This window comes from Lonchura striata, chromosome 1, assembly GCF_046129695.1.
Source record: "Lonchura striata isolate bLonStr1 chromosome 1, bLonStr1.mat, whole genome shotgun sequence".
In the NCBI taxonomy this organism is placed as follows: domain Eukaryota; kingdom Metazoa; phylum Chordata; class Aves; order Passeriformes; family Estrildidae; genus Lonchura; species Lonchura striata.
The window spans coordinates 114,002,006-114,027,399 of record NC_134603.1 but is presented as its reverse complement, the minus strand read 5'-3'; the positions used below and the strand labels follow the sequence as shown (position 1 = coordinate 114,027,399).

Sequence of the window (25,394 nt, the reverse complement as noted above, 5' to 3'; positions counted from 1 at the left end):
AACATGGATGGCCAAATGTGGCTGTAAATGGGAGTTCTGCACTTGTTCTCACAGCACATTTGGTGGTAAGGCTTTAATTCTTTTTAAAACATCAGTGCAGGTATCCCATATTTCATGTGAAATAGCAATCTGTAATTGTGCCTCTCTAGGATTTTATATGGATGGATAAAATCCTGATCCCTAGCACAGGATCAGGGCTGTAATGGACAAACCTCACTTTCCAGGAAGCACTTTCTCCTCTCCCTCCATCAGGATCATAGATTCACTCGGTGACGCCTCTTTGACATTTACTCTCTGAGATCCCACACTTCTGCCTCTGTTATGCATGATGTGGTAGTAGAGTCAAATTAATGCAGCTCTCAAGCCCAAACAGAGCCTAATGTCTTCTTTTGTAAAAGCAGGTTATAATTTTTGTTACCTACCCCATAATTTTCAACCTATGAACATCTTCCCCTTAATTCTATTGTATCAGCTATTACACACATTAGCTGATTTGCATGCTCTGCCAAGCTGAACAGAGAAGACTCAAGTCTGCAGGTCACATTTATTAGCTAAAGCAATACTCCCAAGGTATATGTTTGCTCAATTTTTCATCTTTAAATAGACAGGACTGCCCAAAAATTGAACATACTTGTCTAAGAAGGAGAGGGGAGTCATTAAAGGCACTCATGATGTAGCAGTGATTTCAGGATAGCTTGTCATGTATTGATTTTCAACCATTGGGAGGAAATAGTGATATTTTTGATAGTGTTATGTGAAGAAATGTACATAGTTTGTCAAACTATCCATTTAGCTTTCAGTGGTAATCCAATCCCTAGGTTTCCAGTGTCTGAGAATTAATTATTTACAACAGTTTTTATTTTCTCCTAAACAACATTCTTGGTAGAAAATCAAAAGGTAATTTCTAGTTATAGGAAGCAGGACTGAATCAGGTCTAGACCTGTAGAGATTCCAGCTTGGCACTGTGACTTCTGATCCTTAGTCTTGGCTTTCCCTGCCCCAAGCTCCTGATCTACCTTCGTGTCTGGAGCCAGCAGAGTGGTGACCTGAAACCAAAGGGGGGTCACACCTGGGCATGATCGAGGTGCTAGAAAAGCAAAGAGCAAGTGAGATGGGAGAAGTCTGAGAAGCAGTAAAGTAGAATTCTTTGCAATGTTTTCCTAAGAATCGAGAAATTCACATAATATGCAACACTTACTGGCTAATATTTTACTATGATGATGTTTTTCCTCAGCAATAACAGGATGACCACTGATAAAAAGCAGCTACACTGCTAGGTTGATTATGCTATTGGGTGAGAAGAGTTGACCTTGCCCTGGTGTTAGACATGTAGCAAAATCAGTACAAAACCAGGAAAAACTAGAATTGCAGTTTGTGAAATTGCTGTTAGGAGGTAGTTTTAACTATTTAAACTGCTATGGGAAGTGTGCCTGCTCCCTCTGAACCTATGTGCACCTGTACTGAAGTTCTAAGCCTTAATGCTGGTACCAGGGATCCATGAAGGGGATCTGTGATCCCTTTCTCAGCCCCTCTATAGATCACCATTGATACAGCCACAGGCTGAGGGTGTCCAGCTCCTGCTGCCTCAGGCACTGCCTGGGGAGCCTACTGCAGGGAACCATATGACATGGTTCCCTTCCACATAAAAGACAATCAACTCTCAACTGCTCTAATATGTAACCATTTAGTGAAAAAAAACCAAACAAACAAATGCTGTGTCAGAAGCATGAAGAGCAGGCAGATAGTCTCTGAAATGCTGAAGGGAAATTACCCTGGTATTTTCATCAAAATATGAAGCCATCACTGAGTGAAATACTTTATGTTACCTGTGATACATGAATTTAAAGATGTTTTTCCTTTAGGAGGAAGAAATGCTGTTCATTGTCTTGCAGTTTTCAAATGGTTCTTTTTTATAAATCAGTATTAAGATGGTGTGAGTGTGTGTTTTGTCACTGAGTTACAGATTTGTGTACTGATAAAAGAAGAGCACTATAGAAAAGAAAAAAGTGTCAAGTTAGGTCATAATGAGCTTGTACAATGGTTTTCTTGAATTTGATAGAAGCTAGAATAAGGTAATGAATAACAAAATGTGTTCACATAAAATTCCATTGGTGTTCAGCTGACTGGGTTGCTTCTTTTGGTTTTGATGAAATCCAGAGGCAGTAATACATGTGTGTTTACCAGACTTCTTGTAGATAAAAGAGTCTGTCAGACGCAGCAGGAAAAGGATTCTTGGATTGTAACAGTGAAGATGGCCAAGCTTCCCGTGACTTTGCTACGGCCAGGTTTTTGTTCTTGGGCTCTGTATAGCAACTCACCATGGAGAAATTAGCCAGGAATCTTTATTTCCTTTCCCTGTCAGGCAAACAAGGTGCATCATGATATTTTAATCAAACCTAAAACATTCAGAAGGAATTTGCACTAGTTAATGCTTGTGTTACTACATAACATGAATTCCCTTTTACTTGACCTTTTCTATAATATTTATCCCCAGATCTGCCATTGGGAAGCTGGGAGTAGAGGCATTCGAGGCGGTGTACAGCTGCCTCAAGCAAGCGAGACAGCAGAATGCCAGCGAGGAGGAGATCAGGAGCTCTTTGGAGAAACTGGTTTCTAGAGCAAGTGATTGCTTTGAAGTGGATCAGCTGCTGTACTTCGAGGAGCAGCTACAGGCTTCAGAGCCTCATCTCCAGCTGTAGCAGCGTGTCAGCAGCAGCTGGGAATGGCCCAGGGGGGAAGAGGCCTCCCTCAGGCCAGCAGGCAAATACAGGAGGTGTTTGGAGGACGCTGCTTAGGGTAATGTAGTACATAAGCATGTGGGTAAGCTCCATTTGAGAGTCCAGACTGCAGTGAGAAGTGGGTAAATGTGGCACAAATTTCAGGGGCAGGAAGAAGAACAAATGTTTGTGACAGTGGAGGGAGGATTCACAGTTACCTGTCTCCCCTTCTTCTGCCACTTAAAGCAAATTAAGGGTGTTCTGGGCCATGGAGGGACACCAGTCTTGCACTTAGAGTTTCAGTGGCAAAGCTGCCTTTGATGGAATGACACAGGATTAGACTCCAGCTGCTGTTGATTTCTGTGCTGTCTCATCCTTGTGATACTTAAGCCCATAATTTTTGTAATTTGGCAGATTTACTCTTAAACATGTATGTATATGTATGGCCACTCAGCCCCTAATTGTCTTCTTATTATTGATTGTTCAAAAGGGCTGTGTTTAATCTGAGTTTCAAAGGAATTGTGGACATACATACGTATGTGCCTATTTATATACATATATGCATGCTCACATACACAGAGATAGGAGTGTATATTCATAATGGCAGAAGAATGTCTGGTCATACACTGTACTTGTCTAAAGAGTTTTGGATTAAATTCATTATTCAAAAATGGAACAGTAAACTGATTTTTTTGTGCCTTGCACATTGCTACTGTTAATGTTCTTTCTTGGTGTTTATGCTCCCCTCTTCACATGCATCCCACTCCTGCTGATTTCAACTATCAGGCTCTGATTATATACTTAATGTTTTCCTTCTACCTCTTCCTTCCTTATTCTGCATTCTGAGCTTCTTCCTCCATCTGTGTAAAAGTCTAAAGGTTAACAAAGTCATACGATTGGTAAAGGAACCTAAACTGAATTGTAGACCAAATGAATTTTAGGCATTGAGCCATTATCATAATCCTTATGCTTCCTGGTTTTCCCCCACAACTCTTAAAGGACTTTGAAACTGTACTAAATACATTAGAAGAAATTAATAATACAAGTATCAAAAAAACATTTTTATTTGACCTGAGTTATTTACAGTGAAGTATACCAGTACTGATGGTCAATTAAGCAGTGCTACTGATTCGTTTTTATGACATATGTTAAGAACAAAGCAAAAGGCGAGAAGAGTCATCTAAATCTATTTTAGCAGCAGCATAAGCTGAGGAAGCAAAAGGCACATCCAGCTACAGATGATGTGGCATTATACCTTCAGCTCAAAGGAGTAAGAGATTCTGGTATGTTTCAGCTTTTTTTAGCTTTAGCTTTTATTTAGAATACTTGATGTTACAAGCCAGAGACTGAAGTCCACTATGATGTTCACTGAGGTAGGGAAATATATTTGTTTGTCAGGTTTCAGTCTCTCTCCTATTACTTCTTCTTGACTTGCACTCCCCATCCTTCTCAATGTTGTGTAGGTGTGCCTGATTCCATATTTTCTGCACATAACTTAAGACCATTTTAAAACAGAAGTCCTGAAGTTTGAGATACAGGAGGATTGCTTGCTTGCTTGTTGCAGGGACTTCAAAGTCCAAAAGCAAACAATGAGTAATTGACACAGTGAGAATAATGTCAGAGGAAGATAATCTTCACTCCTTCTTTTACCTTTGCTGCAATTCAAAGTGATTTAACAGAAAAACTTCAAAAACAGCCTCTGTAAGCAGTCAGTGCCTTTTTTATTAGTGACAAAGATTTCTTCAACCTTTTTTCCATGCAGCTTGCAAGAAAAAATACCTGGCTAAGAATGGGTCAGGCTCCTTAAGGCAGTCAAGGACTCAGATGGTCATTAAAGGGAAACCTTTAAAACCTGAAAAACACAGTTTAGTCACTCATGACTTCATGGAAATGGTTGCTCTCTGATGAGCAGTATTTCTTTTTTCATTTGTTGCACAGGAAAAAAAACTCACAGTGCCTTTTACACTTACTTAGTTGCTTTCTGCTCTCTGCAGGGAATGACCTTCAAGGCACGTGAGGATCTGGAGGTTACTGGTTTACTGCTTGTATGCCTTAAACCATACTTTGTTTCATTTTGTGGGTTTTTTACATGAATCATACCACAATTAGCCCACATTAAACACAGCAGGAAATTTTTGCCTTTGAGCTGTAGTAAAAGCACAGAAGTACATCCCATGGATTTGACAGAAATTTTACATTACTGTTTGACTTGCAAAATCCCATTGCCGGTGGTCATTAGTAAAAACCTAAAAGTAAGGAGGGGGATTGTTGATATCGTAGATCTTCAGTAATAATAAAGCAACAGAACTGCTGGAAGTAAATATGAGGAAATAAATGTAAAGGCATTGAGTTGCTGGGCATAAATCTTCATAAAAAGTCCCATTTAACCTACATAATTGTACCAAAAGCTTTGCAAGCATGAGGCAACCTTGCTGCCTTTTTTATTGATTCTCTTAAAAATGTTACAAGATGAATTGCTTGATGAAGAGATATTGAAAACAAAGGAAATGGGGTGAGTATTTTCTTAATGCTTTGAGGCCTTAAACCTGGTATAAAGGTGCTTAACTATAAAGGGGAAAACAACATCTGAATTTTCTGATAAGAGGTATAGCTGTCGGTTTCTTGTCGACAGCTGGATTAGGAGGCAAACCAATTCTATTTTTCACAGCAAACAAAAAGGAAACACTGTCTTAGAGGTGATCCTTCTGCTGGATAATTTCTAGAAAGCATCAGAATGCCCTCTCTGCAAGATGAAATAGAGGTTTCCATGCCTGAAAATCCTGCCTGCAGGAAACGACCTACCTCCCTCGTGGATCTGGCTTTGTGGCTGTTGCCCTGTGGTGACCAGCTCAGAGGTGCTTCCACAGCCAAACCACAAACCTGCACCTGGCACAGCAGGAGCTCACCCCTGGCTGCTGCTGCATCTCCAGCTCCCCACATAACCAGAGCAATGGAGCATCAAGCAGATACACAGGTGAAGAAAAGGGCAGGAGGCAGCAGAGTGGCCATATGGATAATGCAAAGGCTGACCTTTTATCTCTGGTATAACTCAGTTCGGACTGACCTGTAGGTGCAACTACTGTTATCTGAGGGGATTTAGTGGGCAAGAGAAGAAAGGCTCAAACAGGATCCTGTTTGGAAACAGGATCAATATTCACAGAGGCACATTTATCTTTCATATTTTGTTTGTAATATTTGTGCACAGCACAGCCTAACTTGAAAACTCCTTAGCCTGTCTCTACTGAATAATCTTGTTTTTCAGGAGGGAGAAGTCCAGCAGAAAGTTTCTGCATGTGATTATTGGTAGTAACTAGAAGTCTAATGAAAATGCAGTCTCCAGATGGTGATTTGACTGATGATTATTCCTGTTCAGGCATATGTCTGCCTTGGTAATAACTATCTAGATGTGCTGGATATATGCACATAAGAAGAGCTGGTTAACAGCAAAGACAGATGTATTTATGTACAGATTGGTCAGGCACAGAGGGTGGGCAAGGGACAGAATAGGATGAGGAGGATTGTAAGTTCCTTCCTCTTATGCCTTCTCCTCATATACTTAGTTACCACATGCAGTCCTACTTATTTTTGTCACTTTTTTATGGTTGGGGGAATAAAGGGACAGTGAATGGCCTTTTCTGAAAGCCACTGAATTATCTAAAATGAGACAAAGAATTAAAACCTAACAAGAAACCTTGATGTCTGGTCGCAGCAAGAGAAGACCATGTAAATGCTTCTGATTCCATAGAACTATGGGTCCAGTATTCTTTTATCTGGGTTGGACTATGGGCAGTATGGCTGGGAAGTTAGTTAGAGTTTACAGATAATTTTCCCTGTTAGCTCTGCAGACAATCCTCAGTTGCTCATGAATGGTTAACTACAGCCTCCTGACTTCCAGTATTCTCACACTGTACAGTTGGTCACTTCCCCATCAGGTCAGAAAGCAGAAAACAGGTCCTGAGAAAACTTCCAGCAGAAAGAGTTGAGGAAAACAGACATTTAGTCAGCTGGTTTAAAAGTACACCCCTTGGGTAAATATTTTCCATTCCACTTGATGACACCTGGCCAGGGATTTCCAACGTTTTGCAATGTGCCAGAAATACACACACTGTGATTATCATCCCATAGGTGAAATGGGCTCAGTTTTGTTGTAATTTTTATTATTACATATGTAGCTGTAACAAAGTACAAAGGCAGTGGTGTGCAAACAATAAGAAAAAATACCTCTGAAGAAAAATGGCAAATGAAAGAGGTTACTGCTTTGTACTCATTAACTGTCCTACGCATTGATATATTTTAACATCCAGAAACTGCAGTGTCTTAGGGAGCCTAAGAATGTTGTATTTATGTACATCTACCTACACAGAGAAATGAATTGTGACTTTCTCATGAACTGTCTCTCCATCAGTCCTCTCTCTCTACATCTAGGCATGCACACAGAAACATATTTATATATGGGCATGTATAGATCCTGATGTACAGCGCATCACCAAACCTTCAAGAATACGTTTTCTCTCCTGATAAACAAAATATCTGCCAGCTGCTTCAAAAATTCTTATGAGCAGGTAAATGCACAGCTGAATCCACCTTGAGCAGAAAAAAAAAAAAAAAAAATTAATGTTTTGATCAGGTACTGCACCAGGCACTGTACAAAAGAGCTCCAAGGAATCCCAACCTCCCAGGCCTCCCAGCTGAATTGTCCAGCAGGAATATGATGGTTCAGAGAAGTAACCTGAGCTTATGTAGCAAAGTGCAACAGGAAGCCAACCAAGGTGAGCACTTCTCCTGAACCTCACCTGATTCTGTGCCAAGCAGTCAGTGGTGGCTTGTGGGTACCAGGGTAAGGCAAGGCATAAAGGATGATGCAGTGTTGTGAAATGAACTTTAATACAAAAAACCCCCAGTGTTTAATGAAATATGACTCTGTGACTGTGCAAGGAAGTGTGTTTATGTGATGGACTGTTAATGAGGTGATTCTGGCCAGAGCTTTCTGCCCTAGAGGTGACTGAGTACTATGAAGAAGCTGGGAATCTGTGAATTGCTCTTCTCTCTCCATTGCCCTCTGCTGATCCCTCAGAAACTGCCTTATGTACCATGGTGTGCAGATATTCCCTTGGGCTGTGTTATTTCCTCTCAGCATCTCTGAGTTCCAGTTCAGATTTTTTCAAATGGAAGTCTTTCTGGTGGAGGCTGCTCTATTGGTCTGTGTCTATAAAGGGTCAGCAGTGTGAGAGTGGTCTTAAATAATGCATTGGAGTTTCTCCCTCTGCTCTCAGTGAGTTCTGGAGAAATGCTCCATAGAACTGCTATGGAATCTTCCTAACTTGACTGTCTCACTTGTCCTCTTTCCTCCCCAAATCCTCAAGGACAGAAAGCAAAGCAAAATCAAGGTGCTCAGTGTGTAGAATAGATGCTGTTATTTAATGTCCAGGGGCAATCCTTTAAATCAAGAGAGGCTGCTTCTCTTGTTTTGTAAGACAGTTTTTGAGTGTGAGCATTATTTTATTGATACCTTTAGGCATCTGACAATCAGTGGTATACTTTTGCTACCCTGTTTCTGCCAGTGAGTTGTTTTTTCCCCCACCCCAAAACGAAGCCTACTTGTTTTGAATGCTCTTTTGGTAGGAGCTTGACTCCTGAGGCTGACAGTGAATGCTCCTGACTCCCTAGAGGTCTAATTTTGCCAGTTACTGATGTGTGCCCTTCTACAAACTGTCTTGGCAACTGGGGACTCTGTTTCTGGGAGGGGGTGGTATTCCATCAGGTGTAAACAAGGGTGTTGAAATGATCCTTCTATTCCTTGAGGACAACAGGAATCACTTCCAGGTAGCACAGTGGGAGTGGAGGCAGCCAGAGCAGCAACAGGGCTGAGCATCTCCCTGGTGCTGATGGAGGAGCCCCTGAGTTTTGCTGCATCCCAGGTGGGCCAGGAGAATTGAGGACCCTCTGGATTCACGTTCAGGTTGCTGTTTTGAGCTAATACTGCAGAGAGGAGATTCATGGAGAGCAAACCCTTGTAAAGACAGTGAGTCTCCAGACTACCTAATGACTACTTAATGAGTGTCTAAGCACTGCACCATTATTGAATTTTAATTGCCTTCTTTCTGGCTTTGTGCTAGAAAATGAAAAAGGAGCAAACACTACATGTAATGAGGGTAGATGATTAAAAAGTAATACCTAAGAGACACCCAGTCATTTGTGGAAAAGACCACAAGAATAATGTGATGAAAGAAACCAGCACTGCTGTGTGCCTACAACCTCTTTGGATTTTTACAGTTGCTAAAAATTGAAGTTCTTTTCAGCATAATCTAGCAAAAAAATAGATTATTATTATTTGGTATCAGCGCTGTAACTAAACTTACAGATTTTATTAAATCAGTAAGTATTGGTTAATTACCACTGCAGGGAAATTCCAGTCCACATCACCAGGTCAGTGCAGATGGGCTTTTCAGAGGTTGCTCTTTAGCACGGTGCCCTTTCCGATGTCTGCTCAGACTATTTTTGACTGCATTGAGTGAATGTGCATTACTTTGAACAATAGACAGCAGAAAGGCCCAATTTAGAGTAGACCAAATGAGCCCCAAATCCATCCAGGATTAAACATGTGCTTAGCTGTGAATGGCAGCCTCACTGCTGCACAATTGCCAGGGAAACAGGGAGCACTGGGTTGTAGTACAGAGCAAAACACAGCACAGGGACTGGTTGCTCATAAAAGAGGTAGCTCTTCAGAGCTGGAAGCCCACCTTTGAACTACAGGCATTCAGAAGTCTGAGAAGACCTCCAACTACTGAGACAGTGCCTCAGCCTGGTGGTCCAATCAGCTGAAATAAATTAAGATAGATTTATATAATCAAAAGATAAATTAAATTAAAATGTACATAGATTAAATAGGTTCTTATAACAAGAGCTAAATGGCAGAAAATGTGGTTTTGAGGAGAAACTTGCATATTTTCACTTTTCAGCTCTGAAGGGTGTGAATTTGTGAGGTATTTTAACCTGAACCAACAGAAAACTCTGGCCAGATATCAATGTCTCTAATTCTAGCCTTTTGTTTCTCTCTTTCCATGCCACACATTTTGTCACCAGGCACTAATGTGCCAGGTCCCTCTTTTGGCTTCTGCTCTGCTGGAGTTTATGGTAACTCTTAGTGAAACATCTTTTACTCCAGTGTTTTCATAATAAAAAATCTTTTGCTCTTTCTCACTATTTCCTTCCTTCCTTCCTTCCTTCCTTCCTTCCTTCCTTCCTTCCTTCCTTCCTTCCTTCCTTCCCTTCCTTCCCTTCCTTTCCTTCCTTTCCTTCCTTTCCTTCCTTCCCTGTTGTAAGGGCTGAACTTCTCCCTTACATTTTCCAGTATTCACTCAATTTTAAATTAGTCTTGAGCTTTTGAAGTAATTATAAACAAAATTTTACCTAGGAATGATGGATGAACATAAAGCAATACTTCATGGCAAGACAAAACCACCCTTCTGACTAAAGAGAATCTACAAAGCCAAACATCAGAGAGACAAGTCATAAAAAACAAGCTTTTTCAGCCACCAAAAGAAAGGACAGGTTTTCAGAATTCTTGCTATGAAATGAAATATCTGGAGCACAATAAGAAAAATGAGAAGCAACATTTAGACATTATTCTTACAAAAAAAAATCTACAGTATTTTACTATTATCAGGACATGAATCTAATTCTTTGACATCAAACCACTTTTTTATTATTGCATTTATATTTAAAAGAAACAGGAGAAAGGTCATCCCATTATTGTCATTGGGAAAATGCACATTTTTTTTCATCTTACTAATCTAAGTTTGGCAGCAAAAAATGTAAGAGACTAAAAGCCTGGACAGATGACTTTGAAGAAAAACAGTTTTCTTCGAGATTTATGTATTTTTCTAGGAATGTAAAAAGAATCTGAAAATGTCTGAAGTGTGAGCTGCATCAGCTGATTGTGTGAAAATGAGCTTCAATCAAACAGGCTTTGATTTCTCAGAGAAGGAAGCACACTTTCAATGTACTCATTTGCAGTCAAAAAGCCTAGACAGATTTGACTTTTTCTTTTGCAGCGACAGATTCAGGGAATTGCAGAACCTGAGGATGTGTTGATTTAATGACAATTCCCATGAATTATAATGAGTGGTTCTCACACCTGTGAACATTTCCATTTCCCCACAGTACAGCACCAACTCATTTAAAATTGCCCAAGAGCAGGAAGATACTGTTCCTTGGGCAGTCACTAACTAGAAGAGTCACAAAGCTCCATGTGTGGACCACATCTCAGGTTCAAGATGATGGAGCCTGGTCAGGCTGTGTAACTACAGAAGTTTAGGCCAAAAGCAGAGTCTCAGTCCCACCTTCACCTGTAAGAACTGCAGCTGCTGTGGTTGGACATCACATGGGCAATGCTGCACTGGCAGTGCCCCTGAGGCAGAACATGATCCTGTTTCTGCCAGGATCTCTCACTGCAGAGTCGGTGAAAGGAGATGATCAAGAGCAGTATGTCCCCAGGGGTGCAGGTGGTGTGATATTGTTGGATCACAGAGCAAGGACAGTCAAGCACCCAGCTTTAGATGGTGAGGATGGGGTGGACCACTGCCAGACAGCCCTGATCTGGTCTGTGTAGCCCAGCACCCTGGTCCAGGGCTATGGAGCAGTTTTCAGGCTTTTTCCAAAGGGTAAAACCTCAAAGTTGGTGCTATGGTGTGAAAGGAGCTGCATTCCCACTGCCAGCATCTGTCCATAAGTCTAACAAGGCACCAGAGACTCCTACAAATGAAGACAGAGCTAGTACTAAGATGTGAAATGTTATTGTTGGTTAGTGCTCATGGTTTCTGCCTTATTGTGGCCATTTCTCCCTTTTCCTTTTCCCTTTGTCACATCCTTCTCTCAGATACAAGTTACTGTCACCAAAGAAGGGAAGCAATTTGCTGGGGCTGCTACCTAGGCACGAGCTGCTGATTATAGACTAGGAGCGGGCAGAAGGAACCGGGTGCATTGTGAATCTGTCTTGATTTTGTTTTGTGTGTCAGCAGACTGGCTTCTCTCCTGGCTCATTTAGGAACCAGAACAGCAGTCCTGCTGGGTACATGTGTGTGCTCCCAGTGGGAACTGGCCTTGCACTGATTGGGCTGCAGGCACAGAGGCCTGAAAGCAGCACACCATGTGCCATTGTCCACCCAGTGTGGCCTTTAAACACCCACTTAAACCCACTGTCCTCAACATTCATTGTGAAAACACGACAAAACCTCATTTGGTGGTCAGTTTTATTCTCAGAAAGAGCTTTCACTCTTGGGTTTGTGACTTTGTACTGGCTGTCCAGATAAAGCAGTGACTTTTCAGTCACTGCTGCTGGCCACAGCACAGCTCTGTCTGTGTCTGTGGTGGGTTGCATGGGGAAGAATGCTTCATTCCACTTGGACCACACATCCCCCCCATGGCTCAATAGATGGTTGTATTTCCAAGGATGTTGTAGGTGAAGATGTATTAGGAAACTGTTTATTGGAATGGAATGCATGAAGAGAGAAGCAGAAACTCCAGATGTGCAGAAGATAAAGAGGGGAAGAAGCAAAATGCCTTGAAGAGAATTATAGACCTCAAACTCTGCCTCATAAAGGAGGATATGTCTCTTGAGCAGGTGGGGACCCCTGAAAAAGAGACACACTTCTGAAAAGAGATGAGTGCTGCTATCCCTGTGGGTGTATGTCAATGTTTAAAGTTGTCTTTCAAATAAAACAGCAATCAAATCTTTTGCATATCAATAATACAATAAACATGCCAGCCTCTCTAAATTCAGAGAAGGCTGACGTGACTGACCTCCTGTTTCTGATAGCTGTTGGCACTAGGGCCATACCTTAAGTCATCTGATTTCAGCCAGAGCAAGGGACAGGAAAACACTGCAGAGAAAGTGATTTTCTTCATCCTATTCAGCAAATCAAATGTGAGTAAGAGATTTCACAGAGTCAGCCCTTCTTTAATATCTGAGTGTTGCTAAATATGTCTGAGTTTATGCTGGATCTGATGAGTTTGATATCAGCCATCAAACATAATGGAACAGACTGCCTGAATTCCCTTCCCAGAATAATAAGATACTGAAGTAGGGATGACTCTTTTCATTTTAATAAGGCAAGTGCCTTCTATTATACTAACACCATGAGGGATTCGAACTGAATTCAGAATAAAGCCCCTGATCTGGCAGCAGGCTGACTATAGGGCTGTTTGAATGACTCTTGTTTTTAGGTTTGCCAGTGTGAGGGTGAAGCTTCAGTGTGAGTCCTTCAGCAAATAGTTGTCAATGAAATATCAACTCCTTCATTAATGGAAATTAGAAAAAAAGGCACCATGGATAAACAGCGTGCTCTGAGATGTTATTCTCATTAAATAAGCTTTACTTTACCCAGAGGCCGTGTCACCAACCGTGTACCTGTTTGGCAGCAGAGCCATCTCCAAAGGGTGTGGAGCTGTAAAACAATTTATGACAGGTGGTAAAATGTCCATATTGAACAAGAAGTGATGTGACAAGAGGGCAAACCAGCAGGATACATCAACACAGGTAAGCCCACACGCATCACTTATCTCCCAGAGAAGCACTGAACTGCTATTGCATGACAGCAATTAGTGCACAAGTTTGAAGAGGCTGTGGAGTGAGAAAAGGGGTGCTGACAACTGAGAAAGTTAAAGGTGCTGGTGGGACAATCAGACAAATGTGACTGCTCTCACCAGCAGGGAGAGCAGGCAAGAACATGAAGTGGAAATGAAGGAGTTCAAGATAAAGCACGTAACAAAACCTACAGCTGACAAGGTCTCCAGACACATTCAGGTTGGCATGTTTAACCACAGGGACCAGAGAAGACGTTTATTCTAAGCCTCTGCTGCTCTGAAAAGCAAAACTTGGCAAACAGGCTCTAGTCTTCCACTGGTATGAGTATGAATTGTGGTAGCTACAAAGTTCCAGTCACTTGACTCAGAGCAGAGACTGGTAGGTGAAATAAAAGGATCTGTACAGGGTAACCTGTATATCATGGTAGCTGTCTGTAGTATTTTTTCTGGCTTCCCAGGCAGCTCTGCGGGTGTTTTTAATGCAGCAACACAAGCAAGAAGCAGTTATTTTCATCAGCAGGGTCTTTTCTGTGTTTGGAAGTGCTTGGGTGAATGTTACCTGATTGAAGAGGTGTACTCCTAAGGAATATCCCACTGACAGTGTCAACCAAGTGACTGCCCATCTTTTCCAAGCAAAAAGATAGAGACTGACTATATTTCTGAATTCTGCTACAGCGTCCTTTAGGTAATCAGGGAAAAATATGTTCCAAGTGTTGCCAAATTTGATTGCAGAAGTAGAAATCAAAGTCTTCTCTAGTTTCAATGGATTTGCTTCTGAAGAACTGATTGCATTTCAATGACAGTGCACCAAAATATGAAACACTGAAGTTATTCAGTTAGAAACAACTTGCTGCTGCTCCTGTCTGTTTAGTCTTTCCTCACTCAGCTCATGTCATTCAGAGAAGGACTTCCATTGTAAGGAGATGCTTGCTAGGCTTTCCAGATTGCTGTTTAATTGGCTCTGTTCCCCAGAGACTAAGACTCAGAAGTTTTCAAAGTTTAAATGACAGTGGTGCAAGGAAGTGTTTCCTCCTTCTCCTTCACTTCAGCATCCCTGTGTGCAGGTCCCCTCCCCTGAGAGTCCCACATGCTGAGGAGCATTCAAGCCTCAAGTCATGTCAGGAAGGGAGGGCATGCAGAGGTGACAGCACGTGACAATGTCATTCCACAGAGATGCAGATTCCCTGGAGAAGAGCGATTCCCAGCTGGGGCCAGAAGATGTGTGTGAGCCTGAGCAGAACCAAGGAGAGAGGCAGGCAGGTCTCAGCTGGGTGAATGCAGAAAGACTTCTCAGTAGCTGCCCCCTGACAAGCTGTCAGACAGAGTTCCCTTGCTAACTACAATATCTCTAGTATCTCCACAGTGCGCATGACTTTGAAAAGCATTCCAGAGCCACAACCCTGATTCAGATTTAGTCTTCCTGTTATTTTCTTATTACTTATTTTAATTATCTGCTTGAATTGATTTATATTGACTAATTAGATTGAGCCTATTCAGATTAAGACAGTGTTTTTTCTGATGTTTTAGTTCCAGTAATTCAAACCAGATACTATCTATAACTGTTCCTGGCTCCTTACAGAAGCAATGGATGGAGCATCCACTGTGGAGGCCACAATAGTTACTTAAAATAGCTTGCCAGAATACACCCACTGCTCACAGGCAAGCTGAAAAGCTCTAAGTCCATCCACATTTCATGGCTATTCCTTGAGACAGTCTTGACCAGGTTTCAGGAGCTGAAGTTGTTGCTAACTCCCAGCACAGGTTGAGCATCTCCTAAAGCCATAGATAAAGACTACCAGATCAAAGAGGGATATATGGGAAGTGAACAGTGCCTGGAAATTATGCCTTAAACGTTTGTTATCTGTACTCTATATGTACATCAGGCTACTGGAGGCAGCCCAGACCAGGCTCCTTCCCATTATCTGTTCTTTTTTGAACCATGGGCATTTCAGCCCCTTCTCAGCTCCAGCGTTCTTGTCCAGGAAAAGGCAACAGGCACTCTTTCCTGGCAGCCCAAGCAAAGAGGCACTTTGTAAATACTACAAACATCCCTCCCCAGAGTGATATCTGGATTTGAGGCAGCGCATTTATAACTTCCTCTGAGAAAAGCAAAATTACTCAAGAAAGCACGTGTGCAGCCCACCAAGTTATCTACTGTCCCCTCTTGTTTCAGACTGCAGAACTGGGAAGTGCTAATTGCTGCTGCTTGCTCTTTTGCTTCATTTTCATGAGCATATAAGCCAGGGTTGGAAAGAAATTTCATTAGGACAGGACAGGACAGGACAGGACAGGACAGGACAGGACAGGACAGGACAGGACAGGATAGGATAGGATAGGATAGGATAGGATAGGATAGGATAGGATAGGATAGGATATCTGGCAGCACTGCAGCACTGGCACTGCTTGACTGCCACACTGGTCACAGACCCTGGGAAGGATTTGTTGAGGTACTGACACGAATAAACTGTAGATGCAGCAGCTTTTTGCCACGGGTATATTGGAACAACTCTGCAAATTGCTACACTTCACTGCTGACACTTCCACTTGTCCACAGAGGTGTGGTACTCTCACATTGTCTATGTTACCCAGAATTAGCAAAACTGTATCTATGCTAGGACTCTTAGAGCTCTCTCAGCAGTCTTCCTTGGCATGGCAGTGCATGTTTTCATGTTCTTATTACAGTAGATCACTGCATTGCTGAGCACACCCAGCATGCAGGTCTCCTTTCCATAGCTGTGCTGCTGGGGTCTCTTGTAGCTGAGCAACAGGCAACTGGAAAGGGCAGCTGAAAAAACAATTCCATAAAGCCTGGTAGTTCATCTAACCAAGCTTGAACAAGCCTATAGCCCCTTCTGCTTGGATTTGGCCAGCTGGGCTGAGGAAGTGCTGTGTGTGTGTGGTCGCCAGCAAACAGCAGCACATTTGCAGCTTATTGCACTGCTGCATAAAAAATAAGCAATTTTTAAGGGTGACAGCTTACAAAAGATTTACTGCCTGATTCCCAGTCTCAGTATTCACACTCCTACTTCAGCTGCTGCGCTGTCTTGGAACCCTCACTTTCCAAGTGTGACCCATCTGCCAGAATTCAACTGGCAGCAAAAAGGGCTGCACACAAACTTAACAGAATGAGCCAGAAACAAGGAAAAGATTTATTACTTAGTGACTTTATTCTCCAAAGAAAAAACATAATTAATATTTTGTTAAAAGGGACAACAAATCTCTATCAAGATAGGTAAGCAGTAACCATTGCAGCTATTGTCTAAGGTAGAGAAAGAGTTTAAACAATTTTTACTATATTTTCTTTTGGTGAGGCAGCTTATAGGACAGAGGTTGGCTTCCCTCTGCTTCCTTGCACTAATCTAGATTAAGAAAATAAGATTCACTCTGTTGAGTTACAAGACCTGTACTGACCTGTGCAGCCTGACTCTGTCAGCTATTCCTTGCTTTGCCAGCAACTCTCTATTTGGTCAGTCCACCCTGGGCAAAGTATGTCCCAAGGCTGTTTGCTGGTCATTCTCAGGCATCCCTCTCTGCTTGAGCAGATATCAACAGGCACTTTCTCAATCTTTTCTCCCCAGGGAGCTCTGGAGAAGGGAATGTTTGGAGGGAATGGTGATGCCAGACTGGAGCTGATGTGGAAAGCTGAAGAGATCTCACCAAACCATACTGGTGTGAAGTGTGTGATCTGTGTGTGGCAGCCACATGTGGACACTGGTATATGGCCAGCACAAACCTCCCTCACTAATCCAGAGGGAGATTTGCATTCCCATTTGAGATAAAAGCAGTCACAATTAAAGATGAAGTGCTTGGGCAGGATGCTACCATACTCTTAGGTGGGTGCATTATCTCTGTTGGATTTATTTGAGATCTGTTTGCCACGTCTCTTTTCCAAGGAACTGTTTTGCAAATTCCCTGTGTCCTTCAACCCCTTTCCCTCCATAGAAGCAGATAGATGTATGAGCTGCTGCTGCTAGCATTGTTGTATTCCATCTATTGAAAACAGAATAAGTTGTGAGGCTACAAAAATCATCAGAAGCCAAAACCAATTTGTTTGATTTCAGGGGAGAAATGGCTTGTCCCTTTAACTGTGTTGCCATAATATCAGCTTTCAGCAGTGGAACAGACTTTGCTGTTCAACTTGCCTAGGTGAAATTATATTGTTCCTGCTCTCCTCACTCTTCCTCACTGTAACCCTTGAGCTGCTTTAGCCAAGGTATTTAGCTGGGTCCCCCCTTGCTGTAGTGAGGCTGTTAACTGCATTGTTCTGCATCTATCTTTCTTGGACTGACTCCCCAAGTTGCTCCCAGAGATTAGGGGTATCTCTTTCAGGGATCTGGAGAGACCTTTGCAAGAGTAGCATTTGTTCTTTCTGAGCCGTGAAGAACTCGCTCGTTGAGGGTACAAATCCAGAGTACCAATTTCTCCAGCAGCACTGCTTGTTAAAAAATGCCTGCTAGGGAAAAACAAAGAAAGGAGAAAACAGATATTGAAATAGTGAAAATATGTGCCATCCTGAACCACATCAGTTCTCTTACACTGGTAAAGGAGGAGGGATGACTGAAAAACTGTGGTGACAAGGATGTCCTAGTAAGTAACTGGTAGGTTTTCTAACTGCTTTCCAGAGGATGCATCTTTCATTCTCAGGAATACAATAAACTTTCTTCTTGTGCACTGTCAGCTATGCCAGTGTCAATCACTGCAAATTCATTGGTCTCACTGAAACTTTACTTTATGGCAATTGAAGGTCTGACTCCACCACATACTGACAAACACATACAGATAAATCCAAACAAGGACCTGACAAGGTTTGAGAGCTTGAGCCTCAAAATAAAAGCAGAGGTTCACAACCAGTGCAAATTATTTTTCCCAAATAGCCTAAAGGAAGCTGTATTCCACCATCTCATAGGCTCCCTGGGGCTCTGAAGTGTGTGCAGCACTGTAGGCCCTGGGACACAGAGGCACAGAGTTGTTGCAAGCTGAGGGGACACAGGTGCACACAGCTTTAGATCTCATAGCTGTGTTTAGCCTGAGGCCAAAAGAGTGTTAGTGATGCCAGCAGTTGAAAGCTTAGCCTTTCTCTTGACATCCCATCCCTGCATGAGGCCAGTGGCACCCCAACAGTGGAATAGCTGAACTCTCCCACGTTACACAAGCCAAACTTCCTTCCATGTGCTGAAGCTCACTCATAGCAGACCCTAATTTGGCTGTACTCAGTACGCAGCAGCATTACGTGCCACAGTGAGGCTTGTGGCAGGGAGCAAGCGGCGTCTGGAAGGGCCATTAGGCCATCACTATGGCCAGGACAGCATAAAGGAACAAAGAAGGAAATAACAAAAATAGAGCAGGAAAAATGAAAGCAAAATTGCACAGGAAATAGCAGCAAAGAAAAAGTGTTGGGAATAGAGTTGTTGAAAATGTCATTGCAAAGGTCAGGGCAGGCTCAGGGAGACAGCGATGACAGGAATACTAAGCACGTCAGGAAATGTAAATACCTTCTTGTTCCAGTGTTCACAGAGGGATAATGAGAGCAATGCTGGGGACAGCCTTACACTTTCAGGGGGAATAAAAGAAATAATGAAGGGACTCTGGGTGAAGGCAGAGTGAGTGATGAAGGACTTGCTCTTGTTGCGAGTTGTTGAAGTTTCAGGGCAGGGATTCAGCTCCCGGGGATCTCAGCAATGAGCGGTGAGGAGCGGGGGCTGCGCTAGATGGACGGACCTGGTCACGCTGCCGCTCCGGGCTCCTGGCAAGGTCAGGCAAATGACGCAGGTAGTAATGAATCAGAGTCCTTGAATTCAGCAGCTAGTGGGTCCAGCCAGATGGAAAACATCTGGAGAAGTGTAATTTGACTAAAAATAGTCTGCAAGGGCTAACAAAAGAAAATCATGTTTAACAAATTCTATGGGAAGTTGTTGTTGCTGAAGTGGATGACATTAAGAGCTGTCTGGCAGATACCGTGGGTGTAATTTACCTGGCCTTCAGTACAACCTTCAGTATAGAATAAATTAGTACATTAAATTTGCATTTATATAGCTCCTTTTTGTCCACACAAAGCACACTGCAAACATCACGTGGGCCATACAAAAGATACGTCCACGAAAATTTGGGACAAAGAAATTATTGGGAAAGCAGGTCCTGGAGAGTCTGTGGGTTGGAGGCATGAATGTCTCCTGTTAGAAATGCATGATCCACACCTGGGTACCCCTAGTCTGTCCATAGAGAGACACTTAATAATGGGAACATAAGCCTGCAGACCACTTGGAAGTTTATAGAAGTGAATTCCTTCCGGCCAACTCACACAGACCCTTCCTCTCTCCAAGGGGAATCCCCAGACAAAGGGTGTCCAGGCTGTCCTTTACCTTCTTTTAACTTTTAGGGTGTACACTGGTCTGAAGTAGCCTCACACCTCCCAGATCCTGCAGCAGCAGCTGGAGCTGCATAGCCAGGACATCCTCTTGCTGCTGAGGATGGCTCATAATGAACAAATCCCTCAGCAAAATGCACATAAGATCTTCTTTAAGTGTCCTCTGCTACAGCAACAAGGCAACATACTACACTTTGTGGAAGCACCTAAAGTGTTAGTTTAGCATTGTCCACAATATTTTCATAGATGATGAGAATTTTTATTTAGTGAAAAATAGAAGAATTGTTTCCAGATAGCTGAAATGTGGTTTATATTAACCTTATCAAAATATTAGGGTGTTTTTGTTTTTGTTTTTGTTTTGTTTTGGGGTTGGTTTTTTTTTGTTTGGTTGGGGTTTTTTTGTTTGTTTGTTTGGTTGTTTGTTTTTTTTTTTTTTAGTAAAGATGGTTGCATGGTTTTACAGCTGAAAGTATTCCTGTAGGTGAACCCTGCTGGTAATCATTTCAAAGTTAACTCAGGCAGGAAGAGGGCTTAGAAAAAGTCAAAACTTTGACTAATGTGAAAAAGTTAAAGATAACTTCTATGTCAGCCAGGCTGCCCATGGTCTCTGCCCTCTCCTGCTCAATGGAGCCTTCATTGCCCTAGGTAGTAAACTTCACCTTAATTGTGTCAGTAAGGACTTTTCCAGCATGTTGCCACCAGGCCTGCACAGGACTTTGCAGTTGTTGGTTTATCCCGTGGGATTATTACCCTTTCATTGTCTCCAGGATTGATGTAACCCCATGCAAGCACGAGGCAATGTCTCTCCACAGCTGTATGGTGCTGCAAATATCTCTGTGGAAGAACTATCTATCAGTAACTTTAATGGTGCTAACCAGCTGGTTGTAACTTCCTTGTGGCATTTTTTTTTCTGTTTTAAACCAGTATAAAGTGCTTTGCCAATATAAATAATGGTAAGTTAAAAATCTGCCTCAAAGTTGTCTCTTCAAACAATCCCTGACTTATTCCAAAAGCAATTGTGAAACAATTGTGAGAAATTACACTGGCAGCCAAAGACAAGCTGTCTTCAGAGTCTGATTTAAACAGATTATTTTTATTAGAAAACACTGGGAAGTGTCAATGAGTGACAACTTGGAGAACTGGTTTATGGCAGGCCTTTCAACAGCTATCTCTCTGCACTTACTCCACATCAATCTTAAATGAGTGCCTCCTTCAAGGCTCATCTCATCCACTCCAATTTTAGAAACAACTTAATAAAGTGCATTTATCCCCTCTTATCCACATGGAAGCTTGGATAGTTCTGTGTTTATGTAACTTTTATGTGCATCTCAACCTTGATCTACTTTTCCTAAAAATACACTTACAGCCTTTTGATGAAGGGCATTTCCTCCTCCTTTTTCATTCTCTCATGGTAACATCTCTGAGCTCTACTCATGCTGTTGAACTAAACTGTTCCATTTTCACAGTTCAGCTTTTAATGAGGGTAGGTAATGGTTGTAGCAGGGTATTTGTGATCCTACTTCCTTCATGTTTTAGCATGTAAGGCACGAGGTGCAGTCCCAGTGCTGTTTTGCAGGAAGGCAATGTGCCTATTCCCAGGTTCCCACAACCACTCAAGGTACATGCACAGGGAATTTAGGGCAAGCTCCTCAGATGAAGAGAGAGTCTGCCTAAAATCCCAAGTACCACATATATATTCATTAAGATCAATATTGTTTAATTGTACCCAGTGTGCATTTTTATGAGACTTGGCTCTTTACATGTGCCAGGCCTGGGCCAGGCTCTGCTTCCATCTGACACTCCACTGAAGAAAGTCATACATTTATGGTGTAAGAAAAATGGGTTTTGGCACATTGCAAAGATCTACTGTTTTCCTTCTGCTGTGGACTCAGAAATTTGCATTTGCAGCAGAAATATTGATTTTCTTGTTTATAATGGGAAACAAGGATTTGTAATTTGGACTGACTCCGCTTCCAGGAGGTTTTATACAGCCTCTGGATATCTCTCAGTAACTTTTTGTTATTGACTAGCCCTGGGGCCTGTTCTCTCCAGCCCTGCTCTCAGGAACACTGTTTGCAATTTTAACTTCTTTGCTCAGCCCATGTCTTTTAGTCTCTCAAGGATAGGGACAAGAGGGACCCACATGCATGGAGGAGATAAAACCCAAAGCTGTCAGCCATCCTGTGAGGAGCTAAGCTCCACCTGTGTCTGTATCACAGGGGACACTGGACAATTCCCCAGGACTCAGGGCACCCTGATTCTCACAGGGCTTTGCAGAGCTGTACCATGTGACTGTAGTGGCAAGTGCTGTAGCTCTCCACTTCAACTGGACTGCTTTAATAAGGTGGTTTTTTTTTTTTTTTTTTTTTTGTTTTTTTTTGCTCCCTGATTTTGCCTCTCAGTTCATCGTGGTGACCAGTTCTCTGCTCTCATATCCAACATCCCACCATCAGTATTCTATACAATACAGGCACCCCCAGCAACCCTTCCTGCCACCCAAGCTGTGCACTGGAGGGTTTGTATGCTTATACTCCAGAACAGATCTTGCCTCTCCCCACCTCCACTGCAGCCAGCCTTTCTCTCCCCGGGGATCCTGGATGCACTTTTGCACATTTGTTGCTCTCCTTCTTTTTCCTGATATCAGCAATGTTCCAGCTGTTGCAGATGTGTACTGAGGAGCCCACTCAAGTCTAAGGGGTTGCATGGTTTTGGAAATAAGCCACAACTGAGTTTTCAGGAGGTCAAAAATGGAGACATTTCTCTTATGTACGGTCTTGCTTCATTTGTGTTCTATTCACTTTCAAAAGTTACTGCTGCACAGTAGGTCTGTGGACTTGATGGGATCTCCAGCATTCATGTTGTCATGCATTGGAATAATGTCTGGAGGGACCTTCTGCTAGCCCATGTGCTGACCACTTTTGAAAACAATAAATTCCTTTTGACCCACCAAAACAGAGCAGAGCATCATAGTCTGCCTGGTGGCATTAGCAGGATGATTGGACAACCAGCTGTCCTTTCACCACAGTGATGGGAATAGGGGATGAGCTGAAGAGGTAAATTCGTTATTTTCATATTGGAATAGGGACAATGTAATAAAAAAGAAGACATTCAGAAATAAATAACTGAGATGGCATTTCAAACCAAGCAAAGATATACTTGCCTATTCCCGCACAACACCCTGCAAAATTGACTGGGCAGAGTGGAGCTGATCTTTGCTTTGTTCTCACCACAAAGATGCAAATGTGGGGAGAAATGGCAGGAATTTGTTCTCATGACAAATACAAGAGTAATATTGAGCTGCTTTATACATGTAATCTGACTTTATCCTCCTGCATGATGGTGCCCAGCACTACATGCTCAGCCTCTTTCTCAGGGACTGCCTTTTGCAATGACTTTGGCTGGGCAAGTGTTGTCAGAGGATAACCATGATGATCTTCTGACTTCTCTAGAAGTACTTTAAACCCCCAACTAGGAAAGTCAAAGCTGCTGGCAACATTAGAGTCTGTCTTTGGTCTTTCCAGGGAGTCAGGAGTATGCATCCACAGACATTTGATCACATCTTAGAGAGTAGAAAAGTGGTTTTTAACTGATTGATTAGCAATGGTGAAGTGGATTGGGCAGGTGGCTGGTTCACCTCTGCAACTGCAAAGCCTGGAGAAAATTCCCTGCAGCACTCGCAGGCTCATGGGACACTCTGGTTGATGGATGCCATCACACTCCACTGCAGGTACACAAAAATCTGCTGGACACCTGAGCCCAGGCTGCAACATGGAACTGTGGAGCCACTCTGTGCCAAGCAGTCTTGTCCAAGGCTTGGGAATAAAATGTCCCTCACCTTTCTTACAGTGGCAGAGCCCAGTCCCAGGCTTTACACACATTATTCTGTTTTGGTGCATTGCACACAGACACCAAGGGAAGACTACAGGTGTGCTGACCAGTGTTTTTTGCTTTAGAAGCCTAAAGCTAGAGGCCAAATCCCAAAGCCAGGTGTTTGGGGCAAAATGATTTTATTTCTTTTTTTATTCCAAATGGCTGAGCATTGCAAATTCAGCATATGTTGCTGGTAGTACAAGTTCTCAGCAAACATGCTTTAACTCCCCACAGTTAATGGATTGAAATAATACCATGTCACTTTTATAAGAGGTCTCAAAAGGTACAAGAGCCCACATTTACATATGAAAATATCCTTGTTTTATCACCTAATTTCTTAAAAAGTGCAGGACCTGAGTTACTTCATTCCATTTCTAATCCAACTGGTCTATCAGCATATTGCAGCAGGACTCTTTGCCCTTGCATTGTGGTCAAACAACTCAAAAATGCCCTGTTTTGGAAGCTACCAGTGGTAGATGAGAGGGGACATCATGTGCTGCTTTTGGTGCTGAATTATGCTGAAACCTCACCAACCCCAAATCAACATCCTGCAAGTGAGGCAACCAGAGATATGAGACTGGCAGTCAATCACTTTATACTATAAAAGTCCAGTCCACTCTCATATGGTTTGGTTCTTCCAACATGTTCCTCCTTGGAGTGTGTGGAGATTCCTCCCTTGGGTAGGGGATGCTCCCCAAGGATAACCCTCAAGGCTGAGTGAAAGAGATTAAACCCACAGTTTTTGGTATGGGTGTGTTACATTGATCTCTATTTCAAAAATTGTTTCTTGCCTGCTTTAATATAATTACTATGATATAATGGCTTTGGTCTAGTGCATTATCCTATCCTATACTACACACTACTAATAGTTTTAGCTGTGCAGTAAATAATCCTGCGATCTTTATTTCTAATCATTAGTAATAATCAACAATTCACTTTATATAAATATATCTGATTTGGCATGCTTAATCCTTCTGGATTAAGTAATTTAAACTGCTGACAAAGTCTGGGGATCCAGATGGGATCCAGTTGCATCCAGACCCCTCTATGAGAAGTTTAGAAAGCAAGGGAGGTCCTTTCTGCACTTTGTAACTCAATGGCAGGGCTTCTCTAATAAACTTTGTCTGAAGCTCCCACTTACATTCATGACACACCTGTATCCTAAGAGTAGAGAGGTAAAAGGTTATATAAAAAACCTTTAGTCTTTACTATTTGAATAAGATGCTATCCAGCTTGTCACAGCTATCCTGCTGTGCACAAGGAGCTGAAAGGAGAAATTCAATGGACAAAGAGCAGACCATCCATCAGATTACTTTACTTTGGAAGAGCTCCAGTCTGGTCACATCAATAGAGCTTGGAATTTTGAGGGACATCCCCGCATCTTCCACTTTATTTTCATCTGAAAAAATTCCAGTTTGTGTACTCTAGTCATGCCATGATGCAAAGCAATGCATAGGAACTGAAGAGGATCAGGATATTTGCTTTCAAATTTCGCTGCTGATTTGAGCTAGAATTTGAAACAAAGCAGGACAACTCCCACACTGATTAAAGAAGCACATCACAGATTTTCAGTCTATACATAGTTCTCATCCAGCAAAAAAGTGACAAAAGCTAAAACTCACAAGTCTGTTCAGCATCTCTTGGAGCATCTCCTGCCTTTTCTAAATGAAGTGGGAAGCCACTACTTAAAAAGCTCTTGGTGGGTTGTGCACATGTGAAATCACATGCTAAAGTCCTGGAGCTTGTTTTGACATTGCATGAGCAGGGACAAGCTTGGCAGGGTTTTTTTAGCTTAAAATTATGTCTATTTAGTAAATGCCCAAGAAGTCTTACTGTATGATACGAAAAGTGCAAATTTA

The 25,394-nt window shown here is 42.3% G+C and overlaps 1 protein-coding gene across 3 annotated transcripts in view; it reads left to right on the top strand.

The window, feature by feature from the left end:
- The window catches only part of NEK11 (NIMA related kinase 11), an 81,866-nt gene extending 78,477 nt beyond the window's left edge, over nucleotides 1-3,389 (top strand). For all 3 annotated transcript variants that reach the window (XM_021543355.3, XM_077786888.1, XM_077786891.1), the window contains one exon: nucleotides 2,495-3,389. In XM_021543355.3, the coding sequence (XP_021399030.2) occupies nucleotides 2,495-2,699 (205 nt within the window). In that variant the 3' untranslated portion in view covers nucleotides 2,700-3,389. The remainder of the gene's footprint in view (nucleotides 1-2,494) is intronic.
- Nucleotides 3,390-25,394: the final 22,005 nt, after the last annotated feature.